This window comes from Melanostigma gelatinosum (genome assembly GCF_949748355.1).
Source record: "Melanostigma gelatinosum genome assembly, chromosome: 6".
Lineage (NCBI taxonomy): Eukaryota > Metazoa > Chordata > Actinopteri > Perciformes > Zoarcidae > Melanostigma > Melanostigma gelatinosum.
This window is the reverse complement of record NC_136639.1, coordinates 9,760,042-9,779,801: the sequence shown is the minus strand read 5'-3', so window position 1 is coordinate 9,779,801 and position 19,760 is coordinate 9,760,042. Positions and strand designations below refer to the sequence as shown.

At 45.9% G+C, this 19,760-nt stretch overlaps 2 protein-coding genes across 2 annotated transcripts in view; both read right to left on the bottom strand.

Annotated features, from left to right (window-relative positions):
- Window positions 1-2,621, bottom strand: tbx16 (T-box transcription factor 16). The gene is made up of 8 exons (XM_079269691.1): window positions 2,488-2,621; window positions 2,280-2,382; window positions 1,703-1,867; window positions 1,330-1,476; window positions 1,177-1,247; window positions 927-1,015; window positions 623-836; window positions 1-540 (listed from the first exon to the last, which is right to left on the bottom strand). Exons 1-8 carry the CDS (start codon window positions 2,604-2,606, stop codon window positions 111-113), a joined length of 1,338 nt encoding a protein of 445 aa, XP_079125817.1. The 5' UTR covers window positions 2,607-2,621; the 3' UTR covers window positions 1-110.
- Window positions 2,622-7,714: 5,093 nt separating this feature from the next.
- The window catches only part of cabin1 (calcineurin binding protein 1), a 33,099-nt gene continuing 21,053 nt past the window's right edge, over window positions 7,715-19,760 (bottom strand). The window contains exons 31-38 of the mRNA XM_079270401.1: window positions 17,206-17,369; window positions 17,016-17,112; window positions 16,214-16,897; window positions 14,460-14,534; window positions 11,365-11,614; window positions 9,776-9,934; window positions 9,420-9,622; window positions 7,715-9,129 (exon numbers count right to left, since the gene is read on the bottom strand). Of these exons, the coding sequence (XP_079126527.1) occupies window positions 8,986-9,129; window positions 9,420-9,622; window positions 9,776-9,934; window positions 11,365-11,614; window positions 14,460-14,534; window positions 16,214-16,897; window positions 17,016-17,112; window positions 17,206-17,369 (1,776 nt within the window). The 3' untranslated portion in view covers window positions 7,715-8,985. The remainder of the gene's footprint in view (window positions 9,130-9,419; window positions 9,623-9,775; window positions 9,935-11,364; window positions 11,615-14,459; window positions 14,535-16,213; window positions 16,898-17,015; window positions 17,113-17,205; window positions 17,370-19,760) is intronic.

Below are 19,760 nucleotides of genomic sequence, written 5' to 3'. Positions count from 1 at the left end.
ATGCAATCTCATAGCTGTGAGCACTGGATCAGCATTCTGGCAGGGATGGCGTAGCAGCAGCAGCAGCATCGGTTAAAGTCACTCTCAGTCCGTTACCGTTGAAGATCTCTTCACCAGCAGGAGTAAGAGAACAGCGGGTACTGGCTCCACTCGGCCACGTTGCCATGGTGATAGCCGTGGTGCACAGCTTGCGTGGTGTAGTCAGCGGTCAGGTGATGAGGAGGGGGGTACTGGGCCGGACCGGGGCCGCTCCACTGGCCAAGGGGCTGCTCGGCGGCGTACGGGCTGTAGATGTGGTGGCTGATCTTGCCGGCCTGGGACATGGTCATGTTGAGGACCCCGGTGTAGTCCTGGGGGGCAGGGAGGGGCTGGGGGCCGCAAGGCGAGGGGCCAACCTCATGTGTGCGGGGCTTTGAAGGGTCGTGATCGGGGACGGTGGCGACATCGGGGACTCTGGACTCAAAGCTGCTGCGTCCTGATCCACTGTTGCTGCTGCCGACGCTGGAGGAGGGAGACGGAGACTTTCCATACTCGTGGAACCTGAAGAGCAAAAAGGAGGGAGGTCATTGTCTGTTCATCATGACACCTTTGTGCTGTTATTTGTTGCATAACTTGCATTTACCTGTACGGCTGGTAGGAAGCTGGAGCAGGAACAAGCTGCTCCGTGTTGTACATGTCCCTGGGGTCGGCCCCAGCGGGAGATTCAGTCCTCACGCTGTGCTCCCTGTCAGCAGCCCACGGGGAGTAACGCTCCTCTTTGACGCCATCAGACTCTTTCCTTTTGGGGAGGTCTCCTTCATCGCCGTCGTAACCCTCGTACGATGACCGGCAGAAATCTGAGAAGACCCAAATTTGTTCGGTCAGTTTTGGAGTACAGGACAAGGAAGTGCAAACATCAACAGCAGGAAGAGAGTCTTAAACTGTACCTGCTGGACTGTCCTCCTCAGAGTCTCTGTTCAACATGCCTGACATCTTGGATCGTTTCTCCAGGCAGTTTGGATTCTTGTTTGAACGCCTGCAGAGGAACATTAGGTTTCATAAAACACTGCATTGTACTCGATACAAACTACTGCAAAGGAAATCTGTAGACGAGCGTCCAACTGGAATTGTTGTCGGGCTCCTCCGGCTGTGGAGTCATTATCATCAGTACCTCCATGTGACTAGTGTGACACCCACCTTTTCTTACTCGTGCCTTCATCCCGGAAGCCTTTTGCAAACGGGTTGTGATCGATCTTCAGCTTTGTAATCTGTAGGTGGGGAAATCAAATCAGGAAAAAAAAACAATAATGTGTGACGCCCTGCCAGCGGTTTGAAGGGAGAGGAACTGACCTTGGTGTTCTGGTACGCTGTGACCGCCGTGAAGGAAGTCTCGGGGAAGGTGAAGGTCTGGAAAACACTCCAGCGGACACTGAACAGGTCGTCCGCCTGGACGATGTGGAAGCGCGGGTGGTAGCGATGCATGGAGTGCAAAATGATCTGCAGAGAGGAAGAAGGTGATTAATTCAGACTACTTTTTTTCTGTGCTTTGAGCTCCATTTTTACAAGTATCCACTTTGACGCTGCCAAAGCATCCAGACTGTAAGTGTTACAAGTCCACCGAGTACTTCAATTGTCCAACATGTTTCAAGATAGCAGCGTGGATATCATTTGTATGAAATACAGAGATCCTTTTGAGGCCTTTATTTTAAGTGCTCTTACTTACATGGCCGTGCTGGTCGAGTGTATTGTTGGTGAGCTTGAGCTTGAGGAAGGCGATGGACTGCTTCATCCAGTGGCTCCCCGGGGCTGGAGATTCGGGGTGGAGGTAGGTCCTGCAGGGAGGCTGGGGCTCCGCTTTCCCTGCCACCTCCCATTTCTCTTTATTCCACTGTAAGACGGAGACAGATAGTCAGTCTGTCACAGAGAAAGGTGATTTACAGAAGGAGCTTCATCTTCTTCCCTTCCCAGTGTGAGAGGGGGACGAGTGTGAGTGCAGGGTCTACTGCTGGCCAGTACCACCCACAGAGATAGGGGGTAGTACAGTGGGCTCCCAGCAGGCGATAGAAAAACAGGAAGAGATAGCAGCCTTTGATGTACAATGTCAGCAGAGGGGGAGGGTTGGGGGTTGATAAACAGGGGAGATGTCTGGAGATACTGGAAACCACTGAGGGATATCTACAGCCAAAGCCATGGCTGTGATAAGTCATGGCTACTTATTATTGTTGGAAAGTAACGGGAATTTTCTCAACTGAAAATGGCGGACTTATTCATAAGTGAGGGGAAAGTAACGACCGTCTTACCTTGTATCTGCAACCATCCTCGGGGACCATGTCAACCAGTAAGATGTATTTGGCACATGGAATAAGGCCCGACAGATTAATCTTACAGTGTGGAAACATCCTCCTGGAAAACATAGAGGGATGAGGGAAACAAAACGAGCAAACGCAGCAACAGAAGACTTTACTTTTCAAACATTTTGCATTGAATGTTGTTCTTCTGTCGTCTCACCTGCCCGGTTTAGTGATAATCATCTCTGTTCCTATTTCGCAAAAGGTCTTCCAGAGTTCAGGGTCCTCCAGAGTCAATCTGATGTTGCCCTGGAGATAGGCATCGGGGCCAGCAGCCATGGAGGAGGGAGGAGGGACGCTGAAGTTTGACTTCAAATCTAAAAGTGAATGAGAATCATCATAGCCGCACGCTTCAGTAAATGTGACCGACGTCAGGATTCAGAAAAGAATGCCCAGGTCAGACAAAACCACCGAAGACAACACTGGTTGGGAAATAGGAGTTTACTAATTGAGAGGCTCGGCTTTCGTCCAACGAACATCGGTCAACACTCACCTCTGATGGACTGCATTGTTCAGGTTCAGCAGTAGCGCAGGGATCGCTTGAAAGAGCTTCATGCACTGAGGGCCAATTAGCAATCCAAGTATCTGTGATATCCAAGTGATTCTTCAGCTCTGCTCTCACTCCTTGATCTCCTTCCTCTCCTCATGTGACAAAGTAAAAAGAGAAATCCAGCAGCTCAGGGTTGGTGAGTCTTGTTGCAGCAGATAATTCAGAGATCGCGAGTCCTGCTGGGAGTGGTGACCATGACTTTTAAGGAGAGCCCGGGAGTGGGTTGGGTCAAGAGAGCCATTCCCAGGCTTTGAAGTGGCACAATGATGAGTCAGAGCCCCGCTGTGATTGGAGGGTGCTGGAAATCAAAGAGACTTAACAGAGCCTTGATACCGTCCCCACAGGAAGGGGGACCGAGGAATCTTTATTAACTGCTAAGAGACTTTAAAACCAATATGGACGGACTTCCCTGCTGCAGATCGGTGGTTCGCAGCGGCACCAGAATCTGTGTAAATATCATTCACGCGGACATAACTGCACACCAAAATGGCATTTAGAGTGTTTGTGCAACACAAATCTAATAAATTTGTACCCAATTTATTAGATTCACCAAACCTGATGAAACTGCAATATAATGGAGGGGCATCATTTCATTTGGTTCTTTAAAAAATATTTTTCTCAAAGTATAACCATTATTGAAACCCTTATTATTATTACACTCATCCTTTTTATTGATCTGAAATTAGATACAAATATATATATATAAAAAAAAAAGAATCACAATTTTCTGACATCAAATATGCGTTTTACTTTAACACAACTTTATTCTCAGCTTTCGCCATAATAGAAAATTACGCAGTGGGTGTAAACCCATAATGGTGTAATGATGACGCGCACTCTTTCGGCAGGTAACTTGTACCTGGGGGGCGTTCGCTGAAGCCTCTGCAGGCAGAGCTGGTGGTGGGTTGTGTATTGGGGTGTCTAGACAGGCCCATGCTCTGATAGATAATCTCATTAGGCTAGTTTCCCTGGCTAGTTTCTGCATGTGGAGAAAGCCTTGCGTATAGGCAGGCAATTAACAGCCAGTTAGCACCACAAGCCCAAGTCAGCCTTCAATGGGACAGGAGGGGTCTGCGAATAAAGACTTGCCACAACAACTCCACCACCACCACCCTCCCACCGTCCACATCCAGGCTAAATCCACACGTGTCATTCATAGGCCTGTCTCGTGCCAAGCTACTGCATGCAAAGCAAATGCTAAACTGCAGGCATTAGCATAGAGGAACAAAATTAGACCAGTCCCCACCCCCCTCCCCTCCACTCCACTCACAGGAAAATTTGAATTGAGGGTGACTTTCACATCTCATTCAACCTCTTTTTCTAGCACAGACACACCACTTCCATTTCTTATTGTATTCTCATGCCTGCCTGGTGCATACAATGCCTTCTGTAAGCTCAGCTCCCTGACACCCATTCACGAAAGGATTTGTGTAACTGTATGGATAACAGTTTGAATAATAAAACCAAATGTAACGTAGGATCTAGAGTTTTAAAAGCAACGTGTGCAGCCTGCATTGGTCCCGGAGCTTTGAAGGTAGCACGGCACTCTGTTGAATCAGCAGTTAAGTGAGCACAAAGAGATATATTCACTGCTAGAAAGACTTCCCTGTGAAAATATTGACTCGCCTCTTTAAGGCTTCTGTGCATGGTCGATGCAGAATAAAAAGGACAATAACGTTCAGCTTGTAATGATGCACTTAAAGATGCAGAGATCTCCGTACGATCATTTGCTCATGTTAAATGTCTTGACGCAGGACCCCCCCCCCCTTCTTCTTCGGCCTTGAGGAAGTGCGATGTGTCTTTATCCTCTTTATGTGAAACCAACTGTTGTCGAGGAGTTATTAATCACAGGTTCGGTGTTGCTCTCCTCACTTAGCCAGCTCTTGTCTGGGTCCTGCATGCGGACACCCTTCCACTGTTTCACGGGGCAGAGAGGTCACACACATCTGTGAGTGTTTAGGAGTAAGACGCTATATGAGGATTACAGAGATTACGATGAGACGTTCTCTGCACCGCAGCTCTAGCAGCGGAGTGTGTCGGTGTCTGAGCCGAGGTGTACATTTCAGCAGCGGCAGTGTCAATCCCATTACGCACCGGGTCTGGAGGTGACAGGTGTGACTGGTTAATGCCTCGCTGCATGGCCTGGGGCACAGAGAGGCCTGACAGGGAGCACTGTCTTATGTAACAGCAAGCCTGGGGGGCGATTTGGATTGGATGACACATCAGGGAGGTCACCTGGAGAAGACTAGTAAGGGCCGCAAACCAAAAACATTGTGGGATTTGTTTAAGGCCCGAAATATATTGTATGGAATGTAACTTCATATCATTTTGGAGTAAATAATGAGGGATGACAGGAGGAAACGTTCAGGACTGATCATAGATATCTTCTGGTATGCTAAACAGCTGATTCCTCCTGTTCAACTGAAGCCCCATGTCTCATACATGACTCCACTGTGGCTTTCCTTCCTGCATCACCTTTGGCAGCGATGTTCCACCTCCCAGGTGTCAGTCTTTGGCCATTTGCTTTAACTGCACAGATCCCCTTGTGCTCGACAGTTAACAGCTGCCAATATACAGCCAGGGCCCGGGGATCAGACGGCTCTCCAGCAGCCCAATAAAGAGCCCCCGGAGTGGACTGACGAGAAATCTCACACCTTTCGCTCACATTAGCCATGCAGTATGCCCTTTTGATGCTTAATTGGCCACTTTGAGGGGTTTGTAGAGATAGCAGCCCCATGGCTGGAGACAACATGATGTCACAGGAGACCGAACAATATTACATGGCAGGGGAAATGCCTTTACCTGACAACAGGCCGATGGTGATTGAGCTGTATCTGCTAAGAGATGCTGTGTTGTGATTCGAGAGGATTCATAATATCATGTTGAGTTTATGGCACTGCAGAGAACTTTGATCTATAAGTCTGCATACATATAGCACCAACGCTCAACAGGAAAGCAGAACTGATACGTCTGTTGAAGGTAAATTCATCACTTTGCCTTATAGTTTGCAAATAGTACACATAAAAAACAAAGCTGTGAACATGATCTGTTACAATATCATCTCTGGCATCCCTGACTTAACTGCAGAGTGGCCGTGGTGTCACGTGCACCAACTAGGGGCCGGGCGAGCTCACATTTGGTCCACCACATAAGAAAACAAACCTCAAATCTAGCTTGCCTGGCAAAGGGGGCAAATGACAACTTCACAGCACTTCATAAGAAACTCCTGGAAGTTGCTAATGAAGACTAATGACTTCCCTCGTGTCGCAGACTTCACACCAGAGTGTACAAGCCCTTTGACCACAAAGTCAGTGTGGTCAGCAGGGTGGTCCGCCAGCAGCTACAGGAGTCAGAGAGCCCACAGCTCCACTGGAAGAGGATGCTTTACAAATCCTTTAAAAGCTAGACTTCACAAATGCCTTTCCTTTATTTTTCCTCTCTGTTTAAGAGTTTATAGGGAGTTTATCCTCGTCTAAATCAAGGACAGAGGGTGTTGTATGCCGTACAGATTAGAGCCCTTCGAGGCAAATTTGGGCTGAATAAATTGACTCGACTATCCTGCAATAACACATTAGTAACACATTTCCTAATTTTATTATGTTAGTTTGTGGGGTTGTATAGTTGGCAGTTTTAAAAGAAAACCGATAGTTTATATTTGTTTCATTATCAGCCAGAGGAAATCAGGTTCAAGCACTGAGAGAGTGTGTTACTGATCAACTTGTAATAACTTTTCAGTCTCATAGGCCACAAACGCAACCAGAAAATGAATTGATTGTTAAGAAATGAACTGTCTGGTCACTTTAAAAATGTTGTGTGCCCATGTGTGGTGTTTAGTGAGTGACCATCACCTTCGTCTGGACAGAGAACTGGATGAACATCTTCTGACTGGTGCCAGTCCCACAACAAGCCTTGTCCCAGCATGTCCGACATTCACCTGATTTCATAGAAATTAGTAAAATATGAAAAACAAAATGAAAGTTATAACCAAAGCACATTAGGTGGGTTTTAGACTAGTCATTAGTCAGTTGACAGGAAGAAAATTCATGCATCTTAACTATTCTATGTTCTTAATACTTAATCCTACTGTCAAAATATGCAAAGTAAAAAGTGTATTTTTCAGTCTCATATTAATTAATATTATCAACCTAAATCATGCTGTTTGGGTAATGCTGTCATTGCGCCACTTAGTTTATTACACGTTGTGAATTTTGATAAGAGGTAGACAAACTGGTTGTAACACTTTCATATTCATAATGCATTATAACACGTGAAATAGAATACACGTAACAACTTCCTGTTAGCATCCCGTCATGTTTGATCAGTAACTGGTCATATCAGTCTTAATTCTAAACCTGTATTTATATCGGGCACTTTATGCTCCAAACTTACAACAAAGCATCATGAATGCTCAAAGTATATGAAAAAAATAATTGAGGACGCTGCACTATTACTGCACTCTCTGTGGTGATATGTTGAGTCATGACATATTAGAAACTCTTAGGCCTCGTCAACTGTTCCAGTTATACATGTTGTACGATGCTTTTACTTTTGTGAGTCTTATATCTTTAGAGTTGTTGAGGGGGTTGATTTCAAGCCTCAGTAAGCAACGGATGCCCACTGGTCTCATAATAAATCATAGTTATTATGGCCGTCACAGTATTAAACTGCCCCCTCAGACACACAACTGGTTTCCTCAAAAAGCCCAAGAGGGCTGCGCTCATACAGACTACAAACAAAACCAGCGTTTTACCCGATGTTTGAAGTAGCACACAGAACAAACATGTGTTTCTCAAATATATTTTTGGTTTGACATCTATAATGCATTCAGTCAGACAGTTCCCCTCCAGCGGCTTGAGTCGGGGGGGGGGGGGGGGGGGGGGGGAGTGGGAAGGAAGAACAATAGAAAACCATCTTACACCAAAAAATTAACAAAACCAACAAAATAAAATCTCAATTCTTTTTTCTAAGGGTGATAGTTTACAATTATTCATTTGTGTCTTTTTCAAAAATTATTTTTAGACAGCTTTCAAGAAACACAATCAGTAAATATCTCTCTCTCTCTCTCTTATCGAAAACAATCTGTAAAAAACATTCTGTTGTCTTCCTCTGAGTTAAGCTAGAATTGTGACAAATTTAGTAAAATGGTTTGAATGGAAAGGCATCTATATTAGAAAGTCCTCCGCAAGTGTTTCAATTCCACTGAAACCAGGAAGGATCGTGTGAAGCGTCCGTTTCAAGGCAAGCCGCTTCCTGAGTTGACTGAAAATAAAGCTCAACACTCATTAAAGTCAAACACATTAAAGGGTATTTGAATTGTGATATGTACAAAAAGCAAATTCATAAACTCGGTCCACATCATTCAGATCAGTGCTGGTGACAGGATGTCTTCCTGGTAAGAACTGTTCATCTTAGCTACAAATGCACACCGAAGGAAAGAAAAATATATATCGGACAAAATATTACAAGAATACAAAAATAGCACAACGTTAAGTGTCAACTGAAAAGCACCCCAAACGTTCAGTGTAAACATTTCTCATCTGCTACAAGTTGTGAGGCTCCACAGGTTGAACCTCGAATGCAGCCGATTGTCCTCGTGAAACCCTTGTGTTCATCGAAATATGTTGTGCACCAACGCATTGTGTGCTGCAGATGAAATTGCCAAACCATGCCCGCGTAAGTGATCAAAGGTGGTGGACAGCAGGTACATGCTGCCGAACATCAGTCCGGACTGAGGCGCCTCAGATCGGAGAGTTCTCACACGGGGGATGTAGCTGCAGCTTGGAGATATACGTAGTCGGCACGCAACGTAAAAAAAATAAACATGGAACTGGTCGGCTGTGCCAGATCCAGTGTACGGTGGAGTGCAGGACACACTGATGTGCGATATGCATGAATGGCACATTGCAGACATGCTGCGAGACGAAAGCCACCGTCATCAGTCTTTATCTGCTGACGAGCAGGGCAGCACGGTGACGCGACAGCGATGAGAATACTGCATTTCTCCTGTAGTGCACATGAGGGAGCAATGGCATCAACACAGACAGCTGCAGTGACATGTACCATTCCTTTTTAAGATGGGGGGGGGGGGCACACAAGGCCTTCAGCGGCTCAGATGTCCATGTAATCGTCCTCTTCGTCCGACTCGCTCTCAAGAGACGACTCCTGGCTGGACGTGTCCTGCACCTCCAGCGCCGGCTGGCTCAGAGTGTCCTTTTTGACTGTGGCTGCAGACTGAGACGACAAGATGACGCTCTGGAGAGGAGGAGCAGGCGGGGAACACTGTTGAGTGGTACACTAGACTACAGTCATATTTATTTTTTGAATCAAATTTGACTAAATAGACAAATGCATGAATATTTTCAACGTGAAAGACAGAAGCCGTAGCTTCCTGCTGCAAAAAGAACGACTGCTCTAGCTGTTATGGTTTTATTTTGATATTTGTTTAAACACAATCATGCAAACGATAACAGGGTTAAACATCTGCACGTAACGGTTATGAGCCCTCACACAGAAACACACAGCCGTAGAGGCAAACTGCATACCTTCAGTCTTTGTTTGGTTTCCTCGGAGATGCTGCCTTTAGGGGACAGAAGTGTGGGCGTCGGAGGCGTTACTGTGATTTCTGGTGGGAACTTGGTAACGGAGGACGGGATGAAAAGCTTTGGCATGTTGTGCGGGACACGGGAGCGGATTCGGTTGGGGTCTGGAAGTTTAGACTGATCATCGCTGGCATACTGCTGCTGGTCTGAGAGAGACAAATAAGAGGACATGTCTGAATGTTCAAACATTTTTTAAGGAATATGAAGGAACTGAGAGTCCCGTTAGGTGAAGTTCATATCAGAATATCATCCATTCAACCCATCTGTGGGCTGTTTTTCCCTGTCACACAGGTTCTGACCTGGGCATGGCTGTGCGCTACTACATGTGGCGGTTTCCTCCTGGAACCAGGCTGCTGCTGACTCATGGCCTTGGGATACAGTGGCGAGTTTCATCTGCTGACAAAGGTGCGACTCCTGCTGTCGGTACGCAAGTCCCTCTGAGGGCTCCTCCCGCTCATCTGTGGGCACAAAAGCTGTTAAAGCGATACCATCACAGGTTTACAATATTTGTTATTCTTGAGTGGTCTGAAGACTAAACAGGCGATATACAAATGAAAGTCCATTTACCATCCCCTGCCAACAAAGACAATAGAAGCAGTCATCAAATACACAGGGACAAAAGACACGATGAAGGATTAACAGCTTCTAGGACATAGCGAGTAAAAACTACAGTATTTTGATGTGGAAATAGAATAAAATCATTCTGAACATTTGGAATTCATGCACTAGCTCGTCACATGACCACTGTGTAGATGTAACATGGAGAGCCATGAAGTTAGCCGTGAAGCAGCGTTGTGGTTTCATAATGAAGGACAGAAACCAGACGACCACGGCCGTGTCGCACAGCGCTCTGCCCGACAGATCATTTATAAAAGATTTGCACTTGAGGGGATTTTTTTAATCACAAAAACATAAATATAGAATTTGCTCAAAATATCATGTTGAAATTGAACAAGAGCCCAAAAACTCTGTTCTAGAGAGCAGCCTTACAGGGACCGATTGTCAGTTTCTCATCAGTAGAGTTTGCCTCCGCTGGTTGTCATCAGGTTAGGCGTTTCTGCTCGAGTTAAAGTGGATTTTGAATTAAGTCCATGTCATATATATTACTACTTAAGGCTCATGCATCTCAAAACAACTGTGTCAAGTTTGTTGCCTCCAAGATGTCTACAGATATCGAAGAGATAGTAACATTAAGCTTTGGTTTCAGAGGGTGCAGTAAAAAGCCAATCACGGAAAATGGGCCCAAAACAGGAAGCGAGACAAATGCAGTCGCTCCATTTGCTGAGCACTTATCTGAAAGAACAGAAATGAAAGCTGCTTCAATAACAAGAGGATTGACGTTAGTGTCTCCAAATGCTTTTTACTGCCCTCTAAAGGCCTCGTACAGAAATCAAATGAGTGTTCAAATATTCTAAATAGTAATCAAGTCTAATGACTACAAAGGGAAAAAACACACTTCCAAATAATACATATCGATGATTCAAGCTCACAGGTTGAGTTGGTATGTTATCAGGGGAAATTATGCTGAAGACACCGGCAGCAGGAATTGCATCTTTAGATAATAAAAATGTGACAAACAGCAAACCTGACTATTAATTATGAGGATCAGCAATTATGCCAAAACTGCTCCAGAAGCTCAGAGAGCAACAGTCTGTAGGACACAGATCCCCAAAACTCTAAAATAACAGCAGACCAGAGTCGGCTGTTATGTAACCGATGTGTGGAAGTCCACAGGCGCCCCCTGCTGGTCACATGGACTCCAGCACTTAAAGTGAATTCTCACTAAAATGCTCAATGCATCAGAGAGGACGATACCTCGTATTAACACTGCGTTGTGGCGAGAGCAAAGAGCCGCCACAGAGTGGCGCTGGAGAGGCGGCCGCCGTACCTGTGTGTGGTAGGAAGGCCATGGCCGCAGCAGGGTGGCCGGCTGCTCTCCTGTGCTGTGACTGATCGTGGAAGCCCGAGGCGTGAGCTCTGGACAGCTTGCTCAGCGGCTCGTACACCACTTTGGCTTGACCCTCCGGGGTGGACAGCGGGTGGCAGGCGGTGTGACCGAGCAGGACGGGCGTCGACAGGGAGGCGGGGAAGAAGATGTCCTTGGTGTACTTGGGCGTGGTCGGGGTGTCGCCTGCAGACTGTTGGGAGACAGAAGGAGAGCAGTGGTCGTGAGAAGGCGAGACTGATCTCGGGGGTCCATCGGCAGCGTTAAACCCTCCTCTGCTCAGGTAGGTTCCTGAGAACTGCACATCCGCTTCCCTGGAGACAGAATGTGGTGAGAGACTCAGTCGATACCACTGCACCTTTTCAAACAACACATCAGCGATATTAGTCTCATCTCTTCCACATAAGTGGTAGTTCAGAGGCTTACTTGTGTGCTGGACTCAGCTCTACACCACATCCCTCTGATCCACATCCCTGTGTGTCCTTTTGAGGACCACTTACAAGCAACGAGAGCTGCACAAACGACCTGCGACAACAGCCGCCGCGCTCCCACAGCCGCTGCCATGGCAACACCAAGGAGCACAGTAAAAAAAAAAAAATGACTACACCTTCTCTAGTTTTTAATTTAAAAAGGATGAAAAGTTGGGACGACAACTAGCCTTTAATCCCAGCTCTTCACTCTTCTGTATGAACTGTGGCAAAACGTCCCAAACTGAAGAAATCCTGTTATTGCGTTGCAATAATTATGCAGACGAGTAAATAATAAATACAACGTTTTTGTTTTCTGCAACAGAGAATGAGAATGCTTCCATGTCAGAGGTACATGTATCAAGATTTCAAAGCCACGACAAGCCTGCTTCGACAGATACATTATGTTTGCACTAGATGATTTGGCAATAACACACCAAAGCATTATTGTGCTCTGAATCACAGCACCCCCCCACGGGAGTCACACAGCGGCACACAGGCGAATCAAACAAACAAGAGTAGCCTTCCCCAAAGCTTCCACGGATCCTTCAGCTCAACACACGAGCGGCACGCAGCAGCTTCAAGCATGCAGCAGCTCTGATGATTCATACCTCATGAATTAAACACCACGACGAGAACACCAACAAGTCAGCTGGGCCGTGTGCGTCGGAAGAACACTGTACCTCAGAAGATTGCAGCACATTAGCATGCGGGCCTGTCTGTAGGTTCCTCTTGGCGTCTGCTGTGTGCCGAGAGGGAGCTCCCACAATATGAACTGGAAAGATGTTCTGTGCAATTATCGAGATCGGGCATTAAATCAGATTAGAACAGCTGTAGTTGTCGTGTTCAGGTTTGGTCAACTTTACAACACAATTGAATGACCGGCCAACCGAACATTTTAATTAAATTGCCCGGCCAACTCGGGGGGGTGGGGGGGGGCTGACACTGGAGCTCCTTTGTGAAGCAAATGCCCACATTCTTCTTTGACGAATAAAACCTTCACATTCTTCAAAGCCTGCTGACTTACAGCCGGTGGGACTGGAGCGCTTTAATGAAGCACCTCCACCTCCAGTCTCTAAAACAGCAGAAAGATCAGTGACAGTAACTAGGCGCTCGGTCATGCAGCCTCGTCCTTTTTTCTCCTACTGATACGGCATCAAACACAGAGCACGACGCAGGCAATCTTTCTCGCTCAGCACTATGCGAGCGGGACTCGCTCTGCACTTGTGGGGGCTGGAAGCAATGTGTGAACCTGTAAGAAGCAGGCAAGAATGTTTTCATGCCCTCGAGCTGAGAACTCAGAGGTGCCTACTCACATTTCCCCCCTACATACAAGCGTAGTCGAATGCAAACCACGACATGAGCTGGTGGCACAATAGTTACACGTAAACAAACAGCACAGACCACCACATGCAAGGTCACCGTCATAACAACAAGTCAGCATGTACACCTGACAATATATAATATTGTCCTATTTTAAATTGTACGGTACATATTAAAACATGCGGCGCGGACATGAAGTGCATGAAGATATTATGGAGATTTCTACAGGTAACATCACAACTTCAGACTGGTTTTAAAAGTGCTCATACAGATGTTTCAGTGAAAGAAAAGATTATTTTGAGAAATGAGGCTTCTGAGCCTCGTCTGCATCATCTCTGTGTTGTGTGTTTAGGCGTGAAATTTAGACAAAGCTCACACGAACAACAAAAAGATTCATGCAGAAAATAAGATGACGCGATCAGTGAACTAGGAAAACACATTTATTTTGCCCACAGCTACTTCTCGTAAGCCCGAGATTCGGGGAACATCACCGTGACAACAGCATGTGGGCAGAGAGACCCTTGTTGACCGTGTGGGCAGGAAGGAGGGATGTTAGGAAGGAGGAGGGATGTTAGGAAGGAGGAGGGATGCTAGGAAGGAGGGGGTATGTTAGGAAGGAGGAGTCACCGCCACAGGATAGAAGCAGAGCCACTAACAATCCGATGAAGAATACGAGCAACTGAAGACAAAGCTGAGCTAATAGTCGGTTTAACAGCAACGGAACCAATTGGACACATATTTAATGTCCCCATTGCAACAGGCAACAAGCAACAAGCACACCGATGCTCAGTTGAAACCAATGACGTGTAGCTTGGCGAGTGAGGTAAAAAGGGACAACAGGGAGCATTCACACCACGCGTGAAGCTACATTTAGCACTGGCAGGCTGAAGCAGTTACTTATCAGTTTAGCACATTTGACTACAGATGCTGCACTTGCTATTGTAACCTAAATAGCAGACAAGTAAAATTTGCATTCAACCTACTTGGGGTGTATAACATGGGGACAACTCAGAGATAGATGGCTGCTGTTGCTCACTAGAATACTGCTAATGCACCACAAACTTGTCTTGAGTGAAGCCTTAAATCATCGCAACCTTATGCGAGACTATTCTCACAACATGGGAGGAAAAAACTAGTATTTTGCATCGACTTGGATAACACAGGAATAGATAGAATGTGCATTTAGCTTTTTATATAAATGTAAACTACAGTATGAGCTTTGGTGCTCATTGTAGAGCTGTGTATTACCTGTCGTTGGGCAGAAGTGGCCAACTGTATCTGGCAGAACTTCACAGCTTGGTCCAGAGCGACATCCTCATCAACCTGAGACGGGAAGAAAAGGCAGAACAAGGACATTAGGCCACAGCAACAAGTCGAAATTCCCCATATATTACTATGTCTCCACACTAATGCCAAACCAACAACATATTATTCTGATTTCGTATCAGAGCCAGTAGGATATCTTCCGTCTCTGATCGTAGCACCGGTAAAAGAACGGCTCACATTAAGGCCCAGTACAGCAAGTGGGTGTGTGGGAGTCAGTGAGCTTGGCCACAGCCCCACATCGTACACTGAGCAGTAATGTTGTTCACACAGCCGTTATGTTCCTTGCATGCAGAGGTTCAGGGACCCCCAAAGGGAGGGATTGTTGTTTTAGTTTAGTTTCGTGTTTTCGTTCTAGTTCTCAAATTATGCCAATTGTTAAATGGACTGAGTCAACCCTCAGCGCATCACAGAGGACAGCCCTCTGCTCTCAATCCATGTCTCTGCAAACCTTCCTTGTCAAACCGCATACAGTTTGCAGCGATGACTTATCAATATCACATAATACTATTAGAATGGAGCGAATTTCAATAACAAACATCCCGAGCACATCAACTTAATGAGACATGATGTACGGTGTTCTGATGGCGAGTAGTTGAACTGTACCACCTTAAGAGTGAGCTGAAAGAAAGTTTAATATGCAGAAGTAATAACACACAAACATGGACGCAAACGATGCAAGCTACAGATCAAAACTAGAACCAAATGCAGCTGTGCAAAGCAGCCGACCACATAACCACTGCAGTTTGTTCAAGTAGCAGCAGAAACAGGAGATGCTTCTGGAAAACTCATTCTGTGAGGGGAAACATGTCGTGGCTGGTTCTGGCTTCTCTCTCTTATGGGTGTGTCTAGGAAAATATTCTCTTTGCCGTCTCTTAAAGACCCCCCCCCCCCTCCCCCCTGTAAACAACAAGAGCTGCTGAAGCTAAGCCATCTCCTCTGATTTCTTCTTTCTCCTCTACTGCCCTCACACTCCAGGTACAGCTCTCTGGCACAACACAGCTAACGACATGGCAACTTCTGCAGGGCAAGCATTGATCTTCAGCTCAATATGCTGTATGCATCAATGACATAGAAAGCAATACAAGTTGGACTAACTTTCAACAACTGAGGAACATTTGCTCTCGAGAGATGCAAAGAAACTTCTCGCTTCTTTGACACTTCCTACGCAGGAGAAGGTTAACATAATGATTTCTCATAATAAGCATAGTTGTACATATAGCAGCCCTCTCACATTACAAACATGTCTTCGACCGTTATATTATACAACTGGCGGACATAGACAAGAGAAAATTGATTCAGCACTTTCAAGATGTAGTTGGGAATGCAATGAGATGCTTACATTTCACAACTTTAATTAAAAAAAAAAAAAAAAATCAACAATGATACTACTACTTGTAGCTACTTGTTTCAGGAGTGAAAGTAAAACTAGAAGTTGAATTTCGGTTACTGCAAGTAACAAAAGTACTCTATGAGCTGAAAGAGGGAAAGTACCTCACCTACAGTGGGTGTTGTGCTACTAGTTTAGTTAGAAGAGGGGTTTCCCCAGACAAAATATTTTAGAGGGGAAAATATCAAGCTTGCATGACTTTGCAAAAACAAAAAATGATGATTGCAGCGCATATACTCAAAACAATAATGCCGTCTGTGTATCTTTGTACATGTTGGACAGCCTTTACCTGTTTCATGAGCATATAAGTCTCCGACATGATCTTTTCAATGCGGGCCAGGTCGTAGGTCATGACTTTCTGGCCCTGCTGCCACACCCTGTAGGCATCAAGCAGCAACGTTTTTCCGGACTCCGCATCGTCAAGAAGCTTTCTTTTCCTGTTAGGCCGTCGGAGGAGCCCCTGATCGGTCCCGCTGGCTGCCACGGTCACCTTGGTTGCTGAGGCTTGGAGCTGCTGCTGCCTGGAACTGATACTCAGCTCCTCTAGAGACAGCTCTGGTGTCCGGCTGCTGTCGGTCATCTTCTGCTGGGGCTCCACGACACTCAGGGAGGTCTCGGCCTCCGTTTGGTTGCCCTGAGGATCTGTGGTAATAGAGGGCCTCCTCCAGAGGCCAGAGTCAAGCTCCATGGGCTCCTCTGGCCCTGCTTTGTGTCCCTCACTCCCAGCAGTCTCTACCTTCCCCAGGTAGAGTTCCTGAATCTTACTCCCTTTATCCACGGCTAGCGGTAGTGGGGTGAGGTGTGCCTGGGAGGCTTCCTTGGGCCCTGTATCAGTGGCACAGGCTCCCTCTGTGATCCCAGGCTTCTTAGGTGGAGCATGTTTGCCGTCCTCCGAACTGGGCCTGTTGGATGCGTCCGTCGTGGTCATCTCCCCCATTGAAGGCACGGGCGCTTTGTGAAGCTGCTCAGACACCTGAAATAAAACAGAACCATTTAAAATACGAAGTGGGTGCATGCCAGACGTCTAAAACGCTGAGCGGCCCTCGGCTCTTAGCGAGTGTGTAAGCGAGTAGTGATTTGTGCTCCCTCACCCCTTTGAGACTGTTCAGATTGTCCTCCAGGACTTTTACAGTTAGGAAGAATGCTCTCTTGGCCAAAACCTGGCGATCAACATCCCGTAAATACTTCCTTGGCAGCAGAGAAAGAAGCAAGAGAGAAGTCATGGAACAATTACATAATACAGAACAGAAATAACAAGTGTCACACAAAGTGGGTCCTTACTTTCCCTGGTCAGGGGTTCTCTGCAGCATAAAAGAGACTTTCACCAGAGTATCGTGATCCTTAAGCTGAGACAACACCTCCAGCAAGAGGACAATGGATCGGTTCATATGAGAAGCAAAACTTCCCGGGCGATCAATCTCATCCACTGGAATACGCCAGATGCCCTGAAGGAGGAGAAATGGGAAAGAAGAAGTTAAGTTTGACTGTGCTGCAAACTATAAACACAAATAGTATCTTTTCCACAAACACAGAGCTTTTAGTTGAGCAGGAATTTCATTTGAAAACATGGACCAGATACAAATATTCCAAATTTGGTCATGGAGGCAAAACAGTGTTGAGGAGGAGCTGCCTGCATTTCACTAGTTTCACATTTGACAACAAGCCAAAAGGCTCATTTGTGACATTCTGGAAGTTATGTTTCTATGACTGCTCTCTGCTCATCTCCAGGTTTTCAAAAGCCTAAGAAGTGCATGAGACAAGGAAACAATCAACAGGGATGGGGTGGGGGGGGATTTCTCTCTGGGAACACATGATAGGCAGCCTCATTAGTGCTCAGCTCTGTCCAAGCAAAGCAACAGACCAGCAGACTGGCTGCCAACAAACCCAGTTCTCCTTGATGAGGTGTTTTTTTTTTTTTTTTTGATAAAGTCCACCTTTTCTGTGACCACATGTCCTCTCAGCAGGTGAAGCGAGGCGAGGTTCTGCACTCCGCAGCGACTGATGCGAGTGCAGATGGTGGCCTAGGTTGGGTACAGTCATACAGCACTGAATACAGCGTCTGGCCTCAGAAAACGTGTGCGAGACAAAACAAAAGATGACCATATCAGGATAGAACAAAACAAATGAGACGGCTCCATCAGCTGCTGAAGGCGCTGGGGAGCACGGGCCTCCCTCACAGACGGCCCCAGATTGTCAGATGACATTTCCAAAGCCACCGGAGTGGAACAAAGCAGCGGAGAGAGGTAAACAAAAGCATTCCTAAGGACAGATTCAAACAATCGTTTATGCTAGAGCGTGGCACGAGCCTCCGCGTGAGCTACGAGCATGCACAATAGGCGGTCATGCTCAACGCACTGTTCGTTGCATTATTATCCAAAAGGCCAGAGGGCCAACAAACAAATTGTACTGAGAAGAAGCAAGAAAACAGTGGATGCTACCAGCAAATCCACCATCAAGTAACCTCCACAAAGCAGAGGAGGAATTGTAATCAACTCTAATCTCATATCTCAGGCCTTTATACAAGCCCCGTTAAGAAGAATGTCAAGAATGAAATGCATTATAATGAAAATGGAAGGTTGAATATCCTGTTGATTTCAAATGTTTCTTTGTTCTTTGTAAAATCCTCAGACCTTTAATAGCTAAACTATTTGTGACAGTCATGACTGAAACGCTGAGTGCGCACACAGCGAGCGCCTGATGACAAAAATTCAGACGTGCACGACCAAGCGACACAAGCTGTGAAGTCGTTTTCTGGCGCCGGTTTCAGTGCGCAGAGTAAATACGAAGCGTTGTAGCATGCTCACGAGATGGATCTCACTGACAAAGTGTCAGATTGGTCATCTAAAAATGTAGAGAAAGAAACCGTCTTGTGTTTACATCAAGGATGCATTTTTCACTTTTAGTTCAGGGGCCTCTGCACACTTAATGGAGGAGAGTTGTTCTTCGTCAGAGACCCATCCAACCGCAGCAAGTCTGTTTATGGAAAGCAGAGCCATGGCTTTACACAGATTACGCTGGAGCACAACAGCTAAAGCAGATTTGTCAGACTAACTGCAATGATTTTAAGCATCTTTTTTTTTGTGAGAAAATATGACCATTGCTTGATATCTGGAGCAGCTTTGGCAGATGTGACCAATACATAATGCAAAAATCAGACAAGAGATTAAGACGCATCGCAAACAAGGGATGGACGAGGGATAAATACACGAGGAGAAAAGCCTTTGGTACAAATGGTTCTAAAGGGTTCCTCTGTTTAGGTTGGAGAGGACGAGGAGAACAATTAGATAGAAGACACGTCACGCCACTAACAAATCCTAATTCGTCACTTATTCATGTATTACAAAGAAGCACGTCAAGCATGACAAAAAAATGCAAAAAAGAAAAAGGACGAAGAGCTTATGGTCCTTCTTCCTTGTGTGGAAGCCTGGGCTACAACTAAACACTGTCTGCTGAACAAGATTTGGAGGAAATCCTCAACCTGTTGTCTTATCAACGTCACATACTCGTGTCTTAACATGCCGTCAGGAACGGCACAGGCCCAACATATGACCACGGTACAACTTATTAACTGCAGTCACTAATGCAGCTCACTCAAGCTTACTATCAACCAACTACAACTTTAGACTGGAGGATTCACAAGAACAAGCAAAGATGGATGGTTACCTGCATTTGGCAGGTGGGGAGGTGTCAATTTCATCATTCTGCACTTTTATATCTTACATGCAGAAATCTAAATATTTAAGACCCTCGGGAGGACTTCCTTTTCTTTTGCTGACCTGTAACATTTAACAAGAGCATCGCTGAATTAAGAAGACTTCTCCAAGTATAAACACAAA

Coding starts and splice junctions, on each gene's coding strand:
- tbx16 (XM_079269691.1), bottom strand. CDS start 2,606: ATGGCTGCTGGCCCCGATGCCTATCTCCAGGGCAACATCAGATTGACT. Junction 1,248..1,329: donor CAGCGTACCAGAACACCAAG/GTCAGTTCCTCT, acceptor CCCCACCTACAG/ATTACAAAGCTGAAGATCGA. Junction 541..622: donor GCTTCCTACCAGCCGTACAG/GTAAATGCAAGT, acceptor TTTGCTCTTCAG/GTTCCACGAGTATGGAAAGT.